Source organism: Rattus norvegicus, chromosome 2 (assembly GCF_021556685.1).
Source record: "Rattus norvegicus strain SHRSP/BbbUtx chromosome 2, alternate assembly SHRSP_T2T, whole genome shotgun sequence".
Lineage (NCBI taxonomy): Eukaryota > Metazoa > Chordata > Mammalia > Rodentia > Muridae > Rattus > Rattus norvegicus.
Genome location: NC_141535.1, coordinates 159,425,545 through 159,440,690, shown reverse-complemented (window position 1 = coordinate 159,440,690; position 15,146 = coordinate 159,425,545). Strand labels below are relative to the sequence as shown.

Genomic DNA, 15,146 nt, shown 5'->3' with positions numbered 1-15,146 from the left:
TCCAAACAGCCATCTCTCATTTGCAAAAGTTAAAAATCAATCCACAGATACAGAATGCTGACTTCCTGACAGGATCTCTCTTAGTGGAGCTGGCAAATTGTGACCAATAAATAGAAGGGGGTAGAGAGAGGGAAAGAGAGAGAGAGAGAGAGAGAGAGAGAGAGAGAGAGAGAGAGAGAGAGAGAGAGAGAGAGAGAGAGAGAGAGAGAGAGAGAGAGAGAATCACTTGCTTCCTAAGCAGGGATTTGCCTGCGATGCGCGGCGAGAGGACTGCGGCGGCTGATTTACACAGTTGGCGCGGAGGAGGGGCCGGGGGTGCGGGGGGACAAGCTGGCGGAGGCTCCAGTGATGGGCTGATCTGGGGGCTCCGGAGCGCCGCTCCCTCGGTGCGCGATTTGGGGGCGGCTGATGGCTTTGCATTCGGTTTCCAGCCCTGCGTTTCTGTATTGCCTTCTAGTCCCTGACCTGGCGCTCCCAGTTTAGAGGCAGACGTTCGGTAAGTAACGTGTAATCTGATTTTAGTTATTTCCTAGGCCATCAAAGCGGTACTTTTAAAGCAGGTCAGTCTTAAAAAGATGCGGTCGCCACCACTGTCGCCGCCGGGAGCGTCTCCTTGGCCTGGAAAGCTCGCCCCCCTCCTCTGCCCACCTCTCCCTGTCCTCTGGCTGAAGAAGTGAAGGCGCTTGAATGGTGGGCTGTCAGGGGATTCACACCCCGCCAACGGGATCACATCGCCTTAGTGTTCTGCCTGAGATTTCCCAACGCCAAGTGCAATGTGGTGTGTACAGCCATACTGTTGTATCTATGTCCTCACCCCCACCCCCCACCCCACCACCTGACCAATGCTGGGATCTGAGATCTAGTCGCCCCCTTCCTGCCTCCTTTCCGTCTCTCCCCACCCTGTCTTCTCTCATCTCCATGCCACCCACCCCCACTCCCACCCATCCAAAGGGCAAAGAGCAAAGACACTCGGGAAAGGCAAGGGCTAGCTCTATCTCCTCGAGTCGACCGAGGCCGCAGGCAGGGATTGCGCTGTGAGAGAGACAATCTTTCAGCGAGATACAGAACAAGAGAAATGCAGAAAGGGACCTGAGCTCTCAGGAACTGGGGAGCTTGCCACTGAAGGGAGAGCACCATGATCTTTGATCAGGAGATCCAGGTCCTGGGACACTCGCACAGCCTGCCTGTCATCTGGGGCAAGCACAGAGAGCAATGGTCCTGAGCCCACCATCGCCAGCTTCACCGCGTTAGGTGCGCGCCCTGCTCTCCCATCGCTATGCAGCGACCATTTCCCTCAAAGTCTAAAAGGTGGACCACTCTAAAAGGATTACAAGCGTGATTTGGTAGCCTTTCCGAAAGTTGGTGGCTGGAAGAGGGGAAGATCCTGGGCGACAGAATGACGGATACAATGCAGCCTCGCGGAGAGTTTGCCCCTCCCGCTGAGAAGCCCCTTGGAGCGAACCTCGGAGATCCTGAGCGCTCTGCACCATAGGTACTCATCAACACCGGTTCCTACTTTGCCTGATTGAGATCAGTGTGTGTCTTATGTAGGATGTGTGCTGTAGAACGCATAGACTTTGGCCGCTGGATCTCCCATACACTCACAGGTGCTAGGGTTTTTTAAAATTTATTTATATACATTTATAAGAATTGTATTCAATAGATGTAAGGACGTTGGTGAAAGAACGGCTTCTGGAGACTAATATAACCTCAAACCTGTTCTACAGGGGAAAGAAATCTTAACTCTAACATATAGGCCAGGTGGCCAAGAGGAGAACCCCTCCCCCCTGTGGAGCGCTGGGTTGTATTTTAAGAGACCAAAGGAAAACGGGGATGGGGATATATATATATATATATATATGTATATATATATATATGTATATGTATATATTTTTTTTTTCTAAAGAGACTCCTTGTGTTCTTGGACTGTCAGCAGCAGGATAAAAGGGTTCTATAGAAAGCTCATAGCTCTTCAGAAAATGAATGATGCAGCATTTTAATTATTTGTTCCAGGGAGATCGTTTCGCTTCCATATTGGAATATTTAATCTTAGATCTGGAATGAAGGGAAGCACTGAAAGGGGGGGTTGGGAAAGGGGCTCGCTGGGTAGAAAGAGCTTCTTGTCCTTCTCTGGACAAATAAATGGTGCCGGCGCTCCCAGCAGGACGCAGAAGAAACCAGCCCAAGGGCCCCGCATCCCCTAACTTTCAGAGTCTTCCCACCATTTAACATGCTATGCTAAAATAAAGGAAAGGAAGCTTGTGAAAGGGCCTTTAGGACATGGCCAATGTCCAGCACTGAGGACTGTAGTTCCAGAGACCAGTGGGACATGTTTGCAGAGGCCATTTACTGTGACTGGGAAGCCTAGGACAGCCTCCTGATTACCCATCCATTCCATTAGAGCCTGGATTCCCACAGGATCCCTGAAACAGCTGCTGCCTTTGCAAACTGGGAGATCAGGGAGATGGGCTGGGGGTACTGGGGAGGGAGGTGGAACTGCTCTTTTTTGATCAGTGTTCGGTGTGCACTGAGGTTTTTGAGTGTAAGCTTGTTTCCTGGTGGAGACCTGTCTGAGAAAAGGGTGGGTCTGGGATGTGAAGGGTACATACAGAATGTTAGAGAATCTTCTAGCCTGCTTACTGAGTTCGATCGCTGTTTCCAATCTTAGTTACTGTGGGGCAATAGACAGATGCCTGGATATTTTTAAGGCAGTCTATCATCTAGATCTCGGACTGACTTTTAAGCAATGCTTTGCTCAATTAGATGAAATAGACTTTAAAGTGGTAAGAAATTCATACCTATGCTCTTCTTTCTCTTCCTCTTCCTCCTCCTCTTCTTCCTCCTCCTCCTCCTCCGTTTTCAATACAGTTTTGTAAAATACCTTAAGGAAATCATCTTCAACACCTGCTAACTTTGAGGCCCTGACAAGAGAGTTCAATTATTAAGTAGTCAGGAAACTGAAATTCTACCCCCCTCCCCATGAACTGGTGATTGGATGGGGAAAGGAGTCCTGCAGTCTGGACACACTTCACAGTTCCCACTTAACAGAACCCCTTGATGCTTCCTGGACACTCCCCAATTCCACAACCAAGTTGTGTTTTCTCCTTGCATTTGAGGCTTTTGAAAGGTCCTTTTAGAGGGACTCTGTGAGAGAGCTGGTTGCTTCTACCCTGTCAAACCTGCATTCAATCGCCTCTCATCTGGACACTCACTATTATTCTCTTTTGGGGATACTAGAGAGGAAAGAGAAAGAGAGAGGAAGAGAGGGGAAGAGGAGAAGAGAAGAAAGCAGCAGGAGGAACTAAAGGAAAAGAAAATCAATGTCAGAAACCTCCCTCCTTTGAGGTCTCCAAAGAGTATGAATTACCCCATTGCTTTTCAAGTTTCTCCATCCCCCAAGTAATAGAGAGAGAGGGAAAAGAGGAGGTGAGAAAGGGAAGAAGGAAGGGAGATAGAGAGAGCCAGTAAGGGAGAGAAGGTAGAGGGGAACCTGGGAAAGAAGGAAGAAAGGAAGGAAGAGCGGAAAGTTGAAAGAAAACGCAGAGTTGTTGAGATAGAAGTAAATCTAAATTGAAGGAAAGGTTTTGGTGCACAGGGATTGAAGCAAAATGCAAAAAAGTCCGTTCAAGTAGCTAAGGATGCTTGAGCTCTTATTTGGGACACCCAGGCAGAGCCAGAGAGACTCAGCTCTTCCACCTGCAGGATGTGGATAACTAGCTCATCCTGGCCTTGAAGGGAAGTCTGTGAAGAGAAAAGCTCATTCCAAATATGGTTTCACTTTCCAAAGCCTCTGCATGAAAGAGGGGAACTAGGAAGCAAAGGTCCAAGGGGCTGGTACTCGCCCCCATCTCTACCCATGTCCTTCTGGCAAAAGAATGTTTCCCTCAGGTTCTCTTCTCTTTCTTGGTCTTGGCTTTATTCTTTTGAATACCTATACTCTTGAGTGCTTTACTTCTTTCAGCTCCCCTTCATGCTCCCTCGAGCACACGCTATGCGCGCACACGTGCACACACACACTCACACACACACACACACACACACACACACAATTGTATAGTCAAGGCTTCTTAGTGCTCGCTCCCGACCAAAGGCTAAGCGTGTTCCCCTACTTGGAGCTCATTTTCATGATGGGAAACGCTGAAGGGTTTTCAACACACATTAAAAAACAAACAAAATACACAGCGCGAAAGAAATCCAAATCCCGCAGTGTGGTATGAGCCTGCCTTCCCCCCTGGTGCCCAAGGGTGTAGGGTAACCGGGGAGAGCTGCTACAGAGGCGGCGCACCCAGCAGCAGCGGCGGAGCTGGAAGCCTGCTGCAGCCTCATCTCCTCCCTCCTTTATTGAGGGTGCCAAGCGGCAATCCTGCATCCTAAAGAAGCCCATTGAAGAGCCCATTGCATTCTCTGCACGTCTCAAGCTAGCTTTTTAATTTATTTTTTAGGGCCTTCCCCCCTCTCCTCAACCCCCCTAGCTTCGGCTTCTGCAAGAAGGGACTGGACAAGAGAGGATCCTTAAACTCAAGCTTTGTTTTCCTTGCTGCTTGTCTTTTCATTCTTTTCCATAGTCAGTGCTGAGAAACAAAAATAAAAACCAATATCCAAACGTCCTGCAAAAATAGGTAAGTCAACGATATCTGGTTTAGCCTGGTTGTCTGAAGCCCAGAAGTGTGGAAAAAACATTTTTTTAAATGGTGAGGAGGAATGTAATGTAAGTAGAGTCTAATATTTTAGAAGGAATCCAAGGGAAGACTAAGTGGCACTGTAATGTATCCTCATCTGCTTTCTCTGTCTCTTTTTCATTTAATTGTTTCTAAAAATTGACTATTCCATGCCGGAGGCAGATTCCACTTTGCTTTCTCAAGAGTTTCTCCTTGCAGCTGTGTTCATGATATGCCAGTAGAATGTAAAGATAAATTCTTCCCACTTTCCTTATAAATTGTCTCCTTGTGCTCCTTGTGTTTCAAGTTAAGGAATATTCCCTTGATATATGTATCTGATGTGGGAAGAAAACATAGGTTGGAGACCCTGATTATTTTTATTCATTAAAATCAGCCATTCAAATTCAATGGATATTTCACTGACTTGCGAAGGATAATGTAATAAACCTGTAATATTATAATGCATTTATGTACGTGTCTTCATATCCTGATGTGGCTAAGCAAAGCAAGAGAACCTTTAATGAAAGCAGTGTATGTTTCCAGAGTAGGGCACTGAGTTCATTTCTTCTCATTGGAAACATAAATCTTTTCTAAAATGTTATCACATACTTGCTCATTTATAAGCAAGAATTGGAGTTTCCACCCTTTAACCACCTACTTCTTTTTTAGATCCCTATCTTCATATATATGGTTCCTTAGTTGATCTCCAAGGCAAGATTCTCACTCCAAACTAAGCTCTTGCAAGTGTTTTGCTTCAGACACTCCCAGGCTTAGCGACCTTTAGCTGTCACTATCTTTAGCTCTGACAATTGCAAGGGCCTGTTTTTCAGAAGATCTCATCACTCTAATGCTTTAAACATCCAAATGAAAATGTGTAGACATTATTTATTTAACTAAAAGATACTTATATTTTCTGTGCTTGGACAGGAAAGGTTAGAGATTGGGCATGGAAGTGGGTTCACATAGTAATTAAGTAGCTTTTCATGGGTTTCTTAAAAGAAAAGCTTAAGTTTATTTTATAACAACTTTTCACATCTCAACATCCGATATTAGGCAATTTGTTCATTTTTCTTTGAACTATTTACTATCTTCTGGTTATACAATGTTTTAAAATAATAAATGTTTACAATTTGTAGAACAGTGTTTTCCCCCATGACTTCTAGTATGATCGATAATGGCAAACCTGAGTTTTAAAAGGCAAGCAAGTAAAATCACTAAGTTACTGTCTTTATAGCTGAATATGTCTGTGACCATAAGGCTGAGTCAGGATTCCAATTCCGTTGTTTTTTGTAAGAGGAAATCAGTGCATGCTGCTTTTGTTCATGTCATGTAACACTTACTGAGCAGGGTTTGGTTGAGGAAAATGTCATTGCATGTTGCAATATGTCAGACTCTTAAATTGAAAATATAGGGCCCACTTTAACCATTAAGCATTTTGCTGCCTCGTTTGGAATATCAGTTCCGTACCTGCTGAGGTTTTCATACCACTCTTAAAAAAAATTCCCCAGATGTAGGAGTCAATTAAAGTAGTACAAAAGCTAAAAATTCTGCATCTTTATTTCTGTTGCAGTTTTGTTATCAACCAGGAACGATGAAGCCAACCATAACTGAGATGCTTCACAGAGGGAGAATGCTGTGGATCATTCTTCTAAGCACAATTGCTCTAGGTTGGACTACCCCGATTCCCCTGATTGAGGACTCAGAGGAAATAGATGAGCCCTGTTTTGATCCATGCTACTGCGAAGTTAAAGAAAGCCTCTTTCACATACATTGTGACAGCAAAGGATTTACAAACATTAGTCAGATTACTGAATTCTGGTCAAGACCCTTTAAACTGTATCTTCAGAGGAATTCGATGAGAAAATTGTACACAAATAGTTTTCTTCACTTGAATAATGCTGTGTCCATTAACCTTGGGAACAATGCATTGCAGGACATTCAAACTGGAGCTTTTAATGGCCTTAAGATTTTAAAAAGACTATATCTCCATGAGAACAAACTAGATGTCTTCAGAAATGACACCTTCCTTGGCTTAGAAAGTCTGGAATATCTTCAGGCAGACTACAATGTCATTAAACGAATAGAGAGTGGGGCATTTCGGAACCTAAGTAAATTGAGGGTTCTAATCTTAAATGATAATCTCATCCCCGTGCTTCCAACCAATTTATTTAAAGCTGTTTCCTTAACCCATCTGGACCTTCGTGGAAACAGGTTAAAAGTTCTGTTCTACCGTGGGATGCTGGATCACATTGGCAGAAGCCTGATGGAGCTCCAGCTAGAAGAGAATCCTTGGAACTGTACCTGTGAGATTGTGCAGCTCAAGAGTTGGCTGGAGCGAATTCCTTACACAGCCCTGGTGGGAGACATCACCTGTGAGACACCTTTCCACTTCCATGGGAAGGATCTCCGTGAAATCAAGAAGACTGAACTCTGTCCACTCTTGTCTGACTCTGAGGTGGAGGCCAGTCTGGGGATTCCCCACTTATCATCAAGCAAGGAGAATGCCTGGCCCACGAAACCCTCCTCTATGTTATCTTCTGTCCATTTTACTGCTTCATCTGTTGAATATAAATCCTCTAATAAGCAGCCAAAACCCACCAAACAGCCCCGAACACCCAGACCACCATCTACATCCCAGGCTTTATATCCTGGTCCAAATCAACCTCCTATTGCCCCCTATCAGACTAGACCACCCATTCCCATTATATGTCCTACTGGGTGTACATGTAATTTGCATATCAATGACCTTGGCTTGACTGTCAACTGCAAAGAACGAGGATTTAACAACATCTCTGAACTCCTTCCAAGGCCCTTGAATGCCAAGAAGCTGTACCTGAGTAGCAATCTTATTCAGAAGATATACCGCTCCGATTTTTGGAATTTTTCTTCTTTGGATCTCTTGCACCTGGGGAACAATCGCATCTCCTACGTCCAGGATGGGGCTTTCATCAACCTGCCCAATCTGAAGAGTCTCTTTCTCAATGGCAATGATATAGAAAAGCTGACACCAGGGATGTTCCGCGGTCTCCAGAGCTTGCATTACTTGTACTTCGAATTCAACGTCATCCGGGAAATCCAACCTGCAGCCTTCAGCCTCATGCCCAACTTGAAGCTGCTATTTCTCAACAATAACTTGCTGAGGACCCTGCCAACTGATGCCTTTGCAGGCACATCCCTGGCTCGGCTCAACTTGAGGAAGAACTACTTTCTCTACCTGCCAGTGGCTGGCGTCCTTGAACACCTGAATGCCATTGTGCAGATAGATCTCAATGAGAATCCTTGGGACTGCACTTGTGACCTAGTCCCCTTTAAGCAGTGGATCGAAACCATCAGCTCAGTCAGCGTAGTAGGTGATGTACTCTGTAGGACCCCTGAGAACCTCACCCACCGTGATGTGCGCACTATTGAGCTGGAAGTTTTATGCCCGGAGATGCTGCATATTGCCCAACCTGGACCATCCCCACCCCAGTCTGGAGATTACCACCCTAACGGGGGACCGACAAGTGCATCACCTTATGACTTCTCTCCTCCCGGGGGCCCTGTGCCACTTTCTGTGTTGATTCTCAGCCTGTTGGTTCTGTTCTTCTCAGCTGTCTTTGTTGCTGCAGGCCTCTTTGCCTATGTGCTCCGTCGGCGTAGGAAGAAGCTACCCTTTAGAAGCAAGAGGCAGGAAGGTGTGGACCTTACAGGAATCCAGATGCAATGCCACCGTCTGTTTGAGGACAGTGGGGGCAGTGGTGGTGGGAGCGGAAGTGGAGGGCGACCAACTCTGTCCTCGCCAGAGAAAGCCCCTCCCGTGGGTCACGTGTATGAGTATATACCCCACCCAGTTACTCAAATGTGTAACAACCCCATCTATAAGCCTCGAGAAGAGGAAGAAGTGGCTGCCTCAGCAGCACAGGACACAGGAGCTACAGACCGTGGAGGTCCTGGGACACAGCCACCAGGAATGGGTGAGGTGCTCTTAGGAAGTGAGCAGTTTGCAGAAACACCCAAGGAAAACCACAGTAACTACCGGACCTTGCTGGAAAAAGAGAAGGAGTGGGCCCTGGCTGTTTCCAACTCTCAACTCAACACCATAGTGACGGTGAACCATCACCACCCTCACCCTCACCACTCGGCTGTTGGTGGGGTTTCAGGGGTAGGTGGAGGGACTGGGGGAGACTTGGCTGGGTTCCGCCACCATGAGAAGAATGGTGGGGTGGTGCTGTTTCCCCCTGGGGGAGGTTGTGGTGGTGGCAGTCTGCTACTAGAACGTGAGAGGCCACAGCCTGCTCCATGCACAGTGGGATTTGTGGACTGTCTCTATGGCACAGTGCCCAAATTAAAGGAACTACATGTCCACCCCCCTGGCATGCAATATCCAGACTTACAGCAGGATGCCAGGCTGAAAGAAACCCTTCTCTTCTCAGCTGGAAAGGGCTTCACAGACCACCAAACCCCCAAAAGTGATTACCTCGACTTAAGGGCCAAACTTCAAACTAAGCCGGATTACCTCGAAGTTCTGGAGAAAACAGCATACAGGTTCTAACAGAAAGAAGAAAATAAATTAGTGGCTTTGTTTTGATTTCCAAAAGAAAAGGAAAATAAAAAGAAATATATCCCCGGCTCCCATTATACTTGTCCCAATAACTACATCCTTACAATTTCCCCTGCCCAAGACAGAACTGAAACGCATGATAACTAGAGAATACAAAAGTGTGCTCCCCCCCCTCTCAGATGCGATTTTGAGGAAGGGCCATACTCAGATCATTAATCAATGAAGTGCCTTCGCAGACTTTTGCCAGCAAATGTTATCATTATTTTTTTATACTGAAACTCGAGACTTTGACTGTGCCATGTGTGAGGTATATTGGGGATCGTTGTATTGATCCTAAATGAGTAAAATTCAATGTGTCTTTTTATTTCCTTTAACTTTTCTTCCCTTTAGTTGCAGTTGGAAAGGGAGGGGGGAGGTTGACATTTATGGCTTTCTCTCCTTTTCCCATCATGGCACAGGTTCTGTACATGTATAAACAATGCAGTTTGCTGCATGCTTGAAAACTGCAGGATGGGGAGGGAGGGGCGGGTCTTGCTCGAATGTTCTCACACTGTTCTCTCACACACATATTCATGTGCACACAACAAATCCCTACATACACGTAGGTCCCACAGCCTGCACTGGGTGCAGTACACACACACACACACACACACACACACACACACACACACACACACACACACATACTCCTCCCCTGCAACTTAATATGCTTAGTTCTGGTTTAATCTATTTCTTCCTCTACATAGCTCCACGCGCCCTTCACTCGTAGTGTACAGCTCACAGCATCTCTCCTACCACCCTGGGAAAAGTCACATTCGAGGCTGGATCCTACTGAAGCCAAGGCTTGTTGGTTTAACAGCTGGAGACACACCTAGGGTTGAGCACCCTCCTCGTGACATTTCATCCTGATGTCAAGATTTTTGAGAACATCTGCACTTTCTTATATATATATATAAATATATATAAATATATGATATTAAAAAATAAAAGAGCAACTGGGTATATATCACTAACAGCTTTGTAGGAAGCACTTTTAATGTTTTCTCTCTCACACACAAAGATTCAAAGGAAATGTGCATATATTTATTCTGTAATTTCAGTGATTATAAATTGTAAAGGTAATGTTTAATCATTGTATAGTGATTATGCGTCTGGTATAGCTTTCCTAATAAAATGTTTTTGAAAAACATAATACATTATATATAGAGGATACAAAGCTTCAATTTAACCTTCAGCTATGCCATGCTTTTCGTATTCCCGTTTAAAAATGTTATTTTATTTGGTATACAGAAAGCTAAATGATTAACAAGTTCGATGCACTGTGATATTGATAAATATTATTATTATAATACCTTATCCATATTCCATATTAGGATTAAATTGGGGCTTGGATATTCTGATCTGTTTTTCATGGGTTATACATTTTAAATTCAGTTTCCCAGTGAGGCACTGAGAAATAGGTGGGGTGTGACTGGGAGAAAACAAAGTGACTGGATGAGGAAATATAGGACTAATCTGGATGAGATAATCGAGCGTCTGTGGGTTTCAGACAAATGACACGAAGGAACAGAGAAACGATGTAGCTCTCCTTTAAATAAAAACAAGCACTAAAATTAGATCCAAGAGCAACTTAGGTACAACAGCAATCTTCATGCTCAAACACAGCACCAGAAAAGCCTAGGACTTCAAGTCAATGAAGTTTTAGAATATCTGTTACCTGCTAAAGTTGTGATTTTTATGTTTGGACTTTTTTTTTCCCTCAACCACTCACAGAAAATGGACCCGGAAATGCTTGAGTTAAGAACCTTGATTATGATTAAGTTTCATTTTTCTGTATGACGTTAAAAGATGTTTCAAAGTTTCTTGAGGATACGTTAAGTTATGATCCATTTCATGTGAGCAGAACACCAAAGAAAATTGAAATTTAGGACGCAAATGAGAGATAGAGGTACTTACCGCATTCAGCCAGTAGATGGCAGCAGAGCTTCAGCGATCTCCAGACACAGCCATCACTGAAGTGTGGAGTGAGGTTTGGATTCCTTAAAGTTGCCCTTGGAAATGATCATTACACATTGAATGTAGTTCCCCATGAGTCGCTGAGGCCTTACATTCCATCATTTTCTCATAGAAAAGGAGAATGCCATCAGTTTCTAGGTCCGTGTGGTATATGCATTCAGGGTATTGGATTTAAAAGATGGGGGAAAAGTGAATGTCTTGAACTTGTTAATGTAACCATTAACTACATGGAACTATTAGTGTGGACATACAGAGATAAAACACACAAGTACATCAATATAAAATGCACGCTTCAGGGATTCTTTGCATTTAATATTAGACATATGTAATTTCTGTCCTCAATTATTCATTCTATTTTGGAGTCTATTTAGAAAGCCCATATAACTAATTACTGTCTCTTTATGTAAAATGTCGAAATGGAGCTCTCCTTATGTAGTAGAGTTGAACACGTTACAAAACAGATGCCTTTTTGTAAGCTTTCTATAGATCACGTTCACTAGATAGTTCATCTTCCGTGTTCTTTCTAATTATCTTTCCCTATTACTAATTTTTTAAAATGACATTACTGCTCTTAGAGGGTTTACAACCAGACTTATGGAGTCACTGTAAACTACAGTGACTATTTACCTTCCAATTCTTCTTAATCAATCATTCTGGCGAACACAAGAAATAAGAGCAAATACCTAGATCTTTCAAATGCTAACAATGCCTTCCTAGAGAACTGTGGGGCCACGCAACACAGTCTATTAAACGTATCAGGTTAAATGTCAACCCTAAGGACCCTGGTGCTTTCGACATTGGAACATAAGTCTTCATAAACCTCATCGAATTAAAATATAAATTGATAATTGTAATATTTATATTTTATTTATCAAATATTGAGGTAAGACTGTCTAATCTTAAAATTCACCCTTGAATGACTAATAAATTCATTTATATAGTGAGAACAAATTTATATGAGAATGAAATTTTGTATTTAAGAGGACAATATTTTGCTTTCATGGATTTTTATATCCCCTGACTCAGTTACTTAATTTAATTTTGCACTAAAATTGAGTTAAGAAACTTTAGTTTATAATAACATATTATTTCCTTTAAATGTCATTAATCTTACCCCAAAAGTATGAATTGGCATTTGCTTCATGTTTCTTATTGAAGAAAATGACTTATTTTTTTACAGAATAGGTAACTAAATCCCTTCATAGCAATGCTTTGCTGCTGAGTTCGACCAAGATTTCACATGTATTTGCTTTTCTTCATTACTCTTTTTATTATTAATTACAATAATAGTATTTGGACATTGCAAATGCACTGTGTTGTCCCTTTAATGCTGACATGATTAGGGTAAAACTATTGCAGGTGATCAGTTTAATTCAGAATACTATTCAAATGTTAGATATCATTATATGGTATTATTTATGTAGATGCTTTTATATTTTGAATAGAGATATATTACTTCATCAAATTGCAAAATTATTTAAAATAGGATGGTAACTGCAATATTTTTAATAAAAGTTCAGAGAGAAGATAACAAAGAAACTTTAATGACTGATTTGGAACCTTTCTTTTTTTCTTAACTCGGAAATTTTAGTTTGAAAACCTCATCATCTTAAGAGAACCTGTTTGTGGTTAGGGTTCTGAAAGCCCTAACACTGCAGCAGGATGCCCCTCCAACCATCTTAACACAGTGTTGGACTCACTCAGTATAAATCCAGGATTAGCACCTTTTTAAATTACATTGCTCACACCAATGAATTGGTGTTCCTTATAAATGGCGTTAATGAAGGGAATACCTCAAAATCCCCCACAAGATGTGTCACACAAGGCTATGACAATCAAGGACACTGTTCAGGGAAATGATGCTGTCAGAACTCTCCAAATCAAGTGAGTGAACATGTACATTTGTAACTTATACTCCGCTCAAATCCCTCACTTATGAAATTTCAGGTAAACAGAACAAATCCTGAGTCAATGAATCACCTACATGTTCTGCCTAACGGATTGCAGGCCTTTAAAAGAAATCAGAGCAATAACACATACATTTGTGTGTACAGACATATACTTAGAAGTATTATATGTGTTTATACATTGCACATACACGTATATGGTTTATATAGAGAGTTACATGAAAATTACTCACTTTCCTCCATGTGGAATGCCAGTCTTATGCACTTGTTTTTCTTGCTTTCCTCTAGCCACCGTCCAAGTAAAGCTGGAAGAAACGTGAAGCTTTTCCTCTTGGTGCCTTCACTTGTAATAGTTGAAACTGTAATCAAGATTTCTGAATGTAAACGTTCTCTCTTCCTTTCTTTTCTCTTTTTGTTACCTCTTATTCTATTTCATTTTGTTATTTAAATCACAAGGGGCACTCTCAGTCAAATGGCAATCCATTTCAAACTAAATATTCACAATGAAGGGACTTGCTACTTATCTGTATGCAACTTAAGTCAAGTAGAAAACACAGGCTACCTGCTATTTCTTCTATATGTTTGCCCGGATACATTTTAAAGGTGTAAACAATTTTGATAGCCCATTTAATTGGAGTAGCTGTTAGAAATTCATCTAGATACAAAGGAAGACTGAAATGGTGAAGTTATATAATAAACTTAAAGAGCGTTTTATGACACATATGCAGTTTCATGTTTAGAAAACAGTTACTACTATCATTATTCAGATGTTTAATAACAAAGACAGTCACAGGCAAGGGCAAGTATTTTTATTATGTCTTTCCTTCCTCATCAAAGAGGAAGTTTTCACATCACAAATTACTGTGAATAGAAATCACTCCTGGTGCCAAGGTGATGGTTTATTGGCTCTGACAATTTTGGCTTTTGAAAAGAATGTGCATATTTCTGAGCAACTGTATTTCCTTTCCATTGCATGTTGTTATTCAAATAGGTTGAAAACTTTAATTTAAAACAAGACTTATAGTAAACTTCACAGAAATATTGTCACAGGGCAATTATAAAAATTCATATTTTGATCCAACACTTATCTTTAAACATAATTAAATGATAAACATTTTAAAAAGACTCCCTTAAATACCATTCAGTTCTGTTAAGGTCCATACTGCCTGAATTGATATTTTAATATATTATGCTTAGTTATTACCACAAAATTAACTGATCGGGTTTGTAATATATATTGTATTAAAACGAAGTAAGTTCCACCAGAAAGGATGTGTTTATGACCATATTCAAATTTGAACACTTTGTTTAAATCAATTTGTAATGATCTCTCTCTATTTTTCAATTTCTTTAGACAATGTCTTACTTAGAAGCCCAAGCTAATTTTAAACTCACCAGGTAGTCCAGACTGGCCTTACTCTCAAGACAATTCTCCTGCCTCAGACTCTGCAGTGCTGGAATTGTAGGTGTGAGCTATCCCACAAGGCATACATAACCTTCAGGATATGTCAAGACATGATTTTTGCACTTGACTACATTTGAATGAAGGAATAGTACATAAAGAACTGTAGCTAGGTTTCACACAAAAACTAAACTTCTCTTACCAAAAGATGGCAAACTTGGCTTCTAAAAATAGAGTTGAAACAAAGGTATTGTCCAACTGTGAGGGGACGGAAGAAAGATCTTTCTCCATCCTCTTCCTTCTGACAGTCCTGTCTGCTCCACACAGTCACCAGGCTCAGAGTAAGTCTATAAGTTTCTTGGCACTAAAGGTCTGTTCTGTGAGCTTAGAGGATGCTGAGGTGAAACCAGTGTTTGATGAAAGCCCAAGGTTTAATGGCTGAACATCTGGTTCCCTTCCCTTTTCTCTAAACTAAGGACATAACTTAGCCTGTTCTTTCTATGAAGAAGTCGTTTGCATTTGGTGTGAAAATTCAACACCTATAACATAGTGAAGTCACTAGTGACCAAAGGACATCAGCATACATCTGAAAATACAGAGCCAGGTGCTACAATCTTGGACCT

General features: G+C 42.1%; 1 protein-coding gene across 3 annotated transcripts; it reads left to right on the top strand.

Annotated features, from left to right (window-relative positions):
* Window positions 1-319: 319 nt before the first annotated feature.
* Slitrk3 (SLIT and NTRK-like family, member 3) lies at window positions 320-10,385 on the top strand. 3 transcript variants are annotated; one of them, NM_001439446.1, is given in 2 exon segments: window positions 320-496; window positions 6,229-10,385. In NM_001439446.1, a coding segment is annotated over 1 exon segment (2,940 nt). In that variant the 5' UTR covers window positions 320-496; window positions 6,229-6,249; the 3' UTR covers window positions 9,190-10,385.
* Window positions 10,386-15,146: the final 4,761 nt, after the last annotated feature.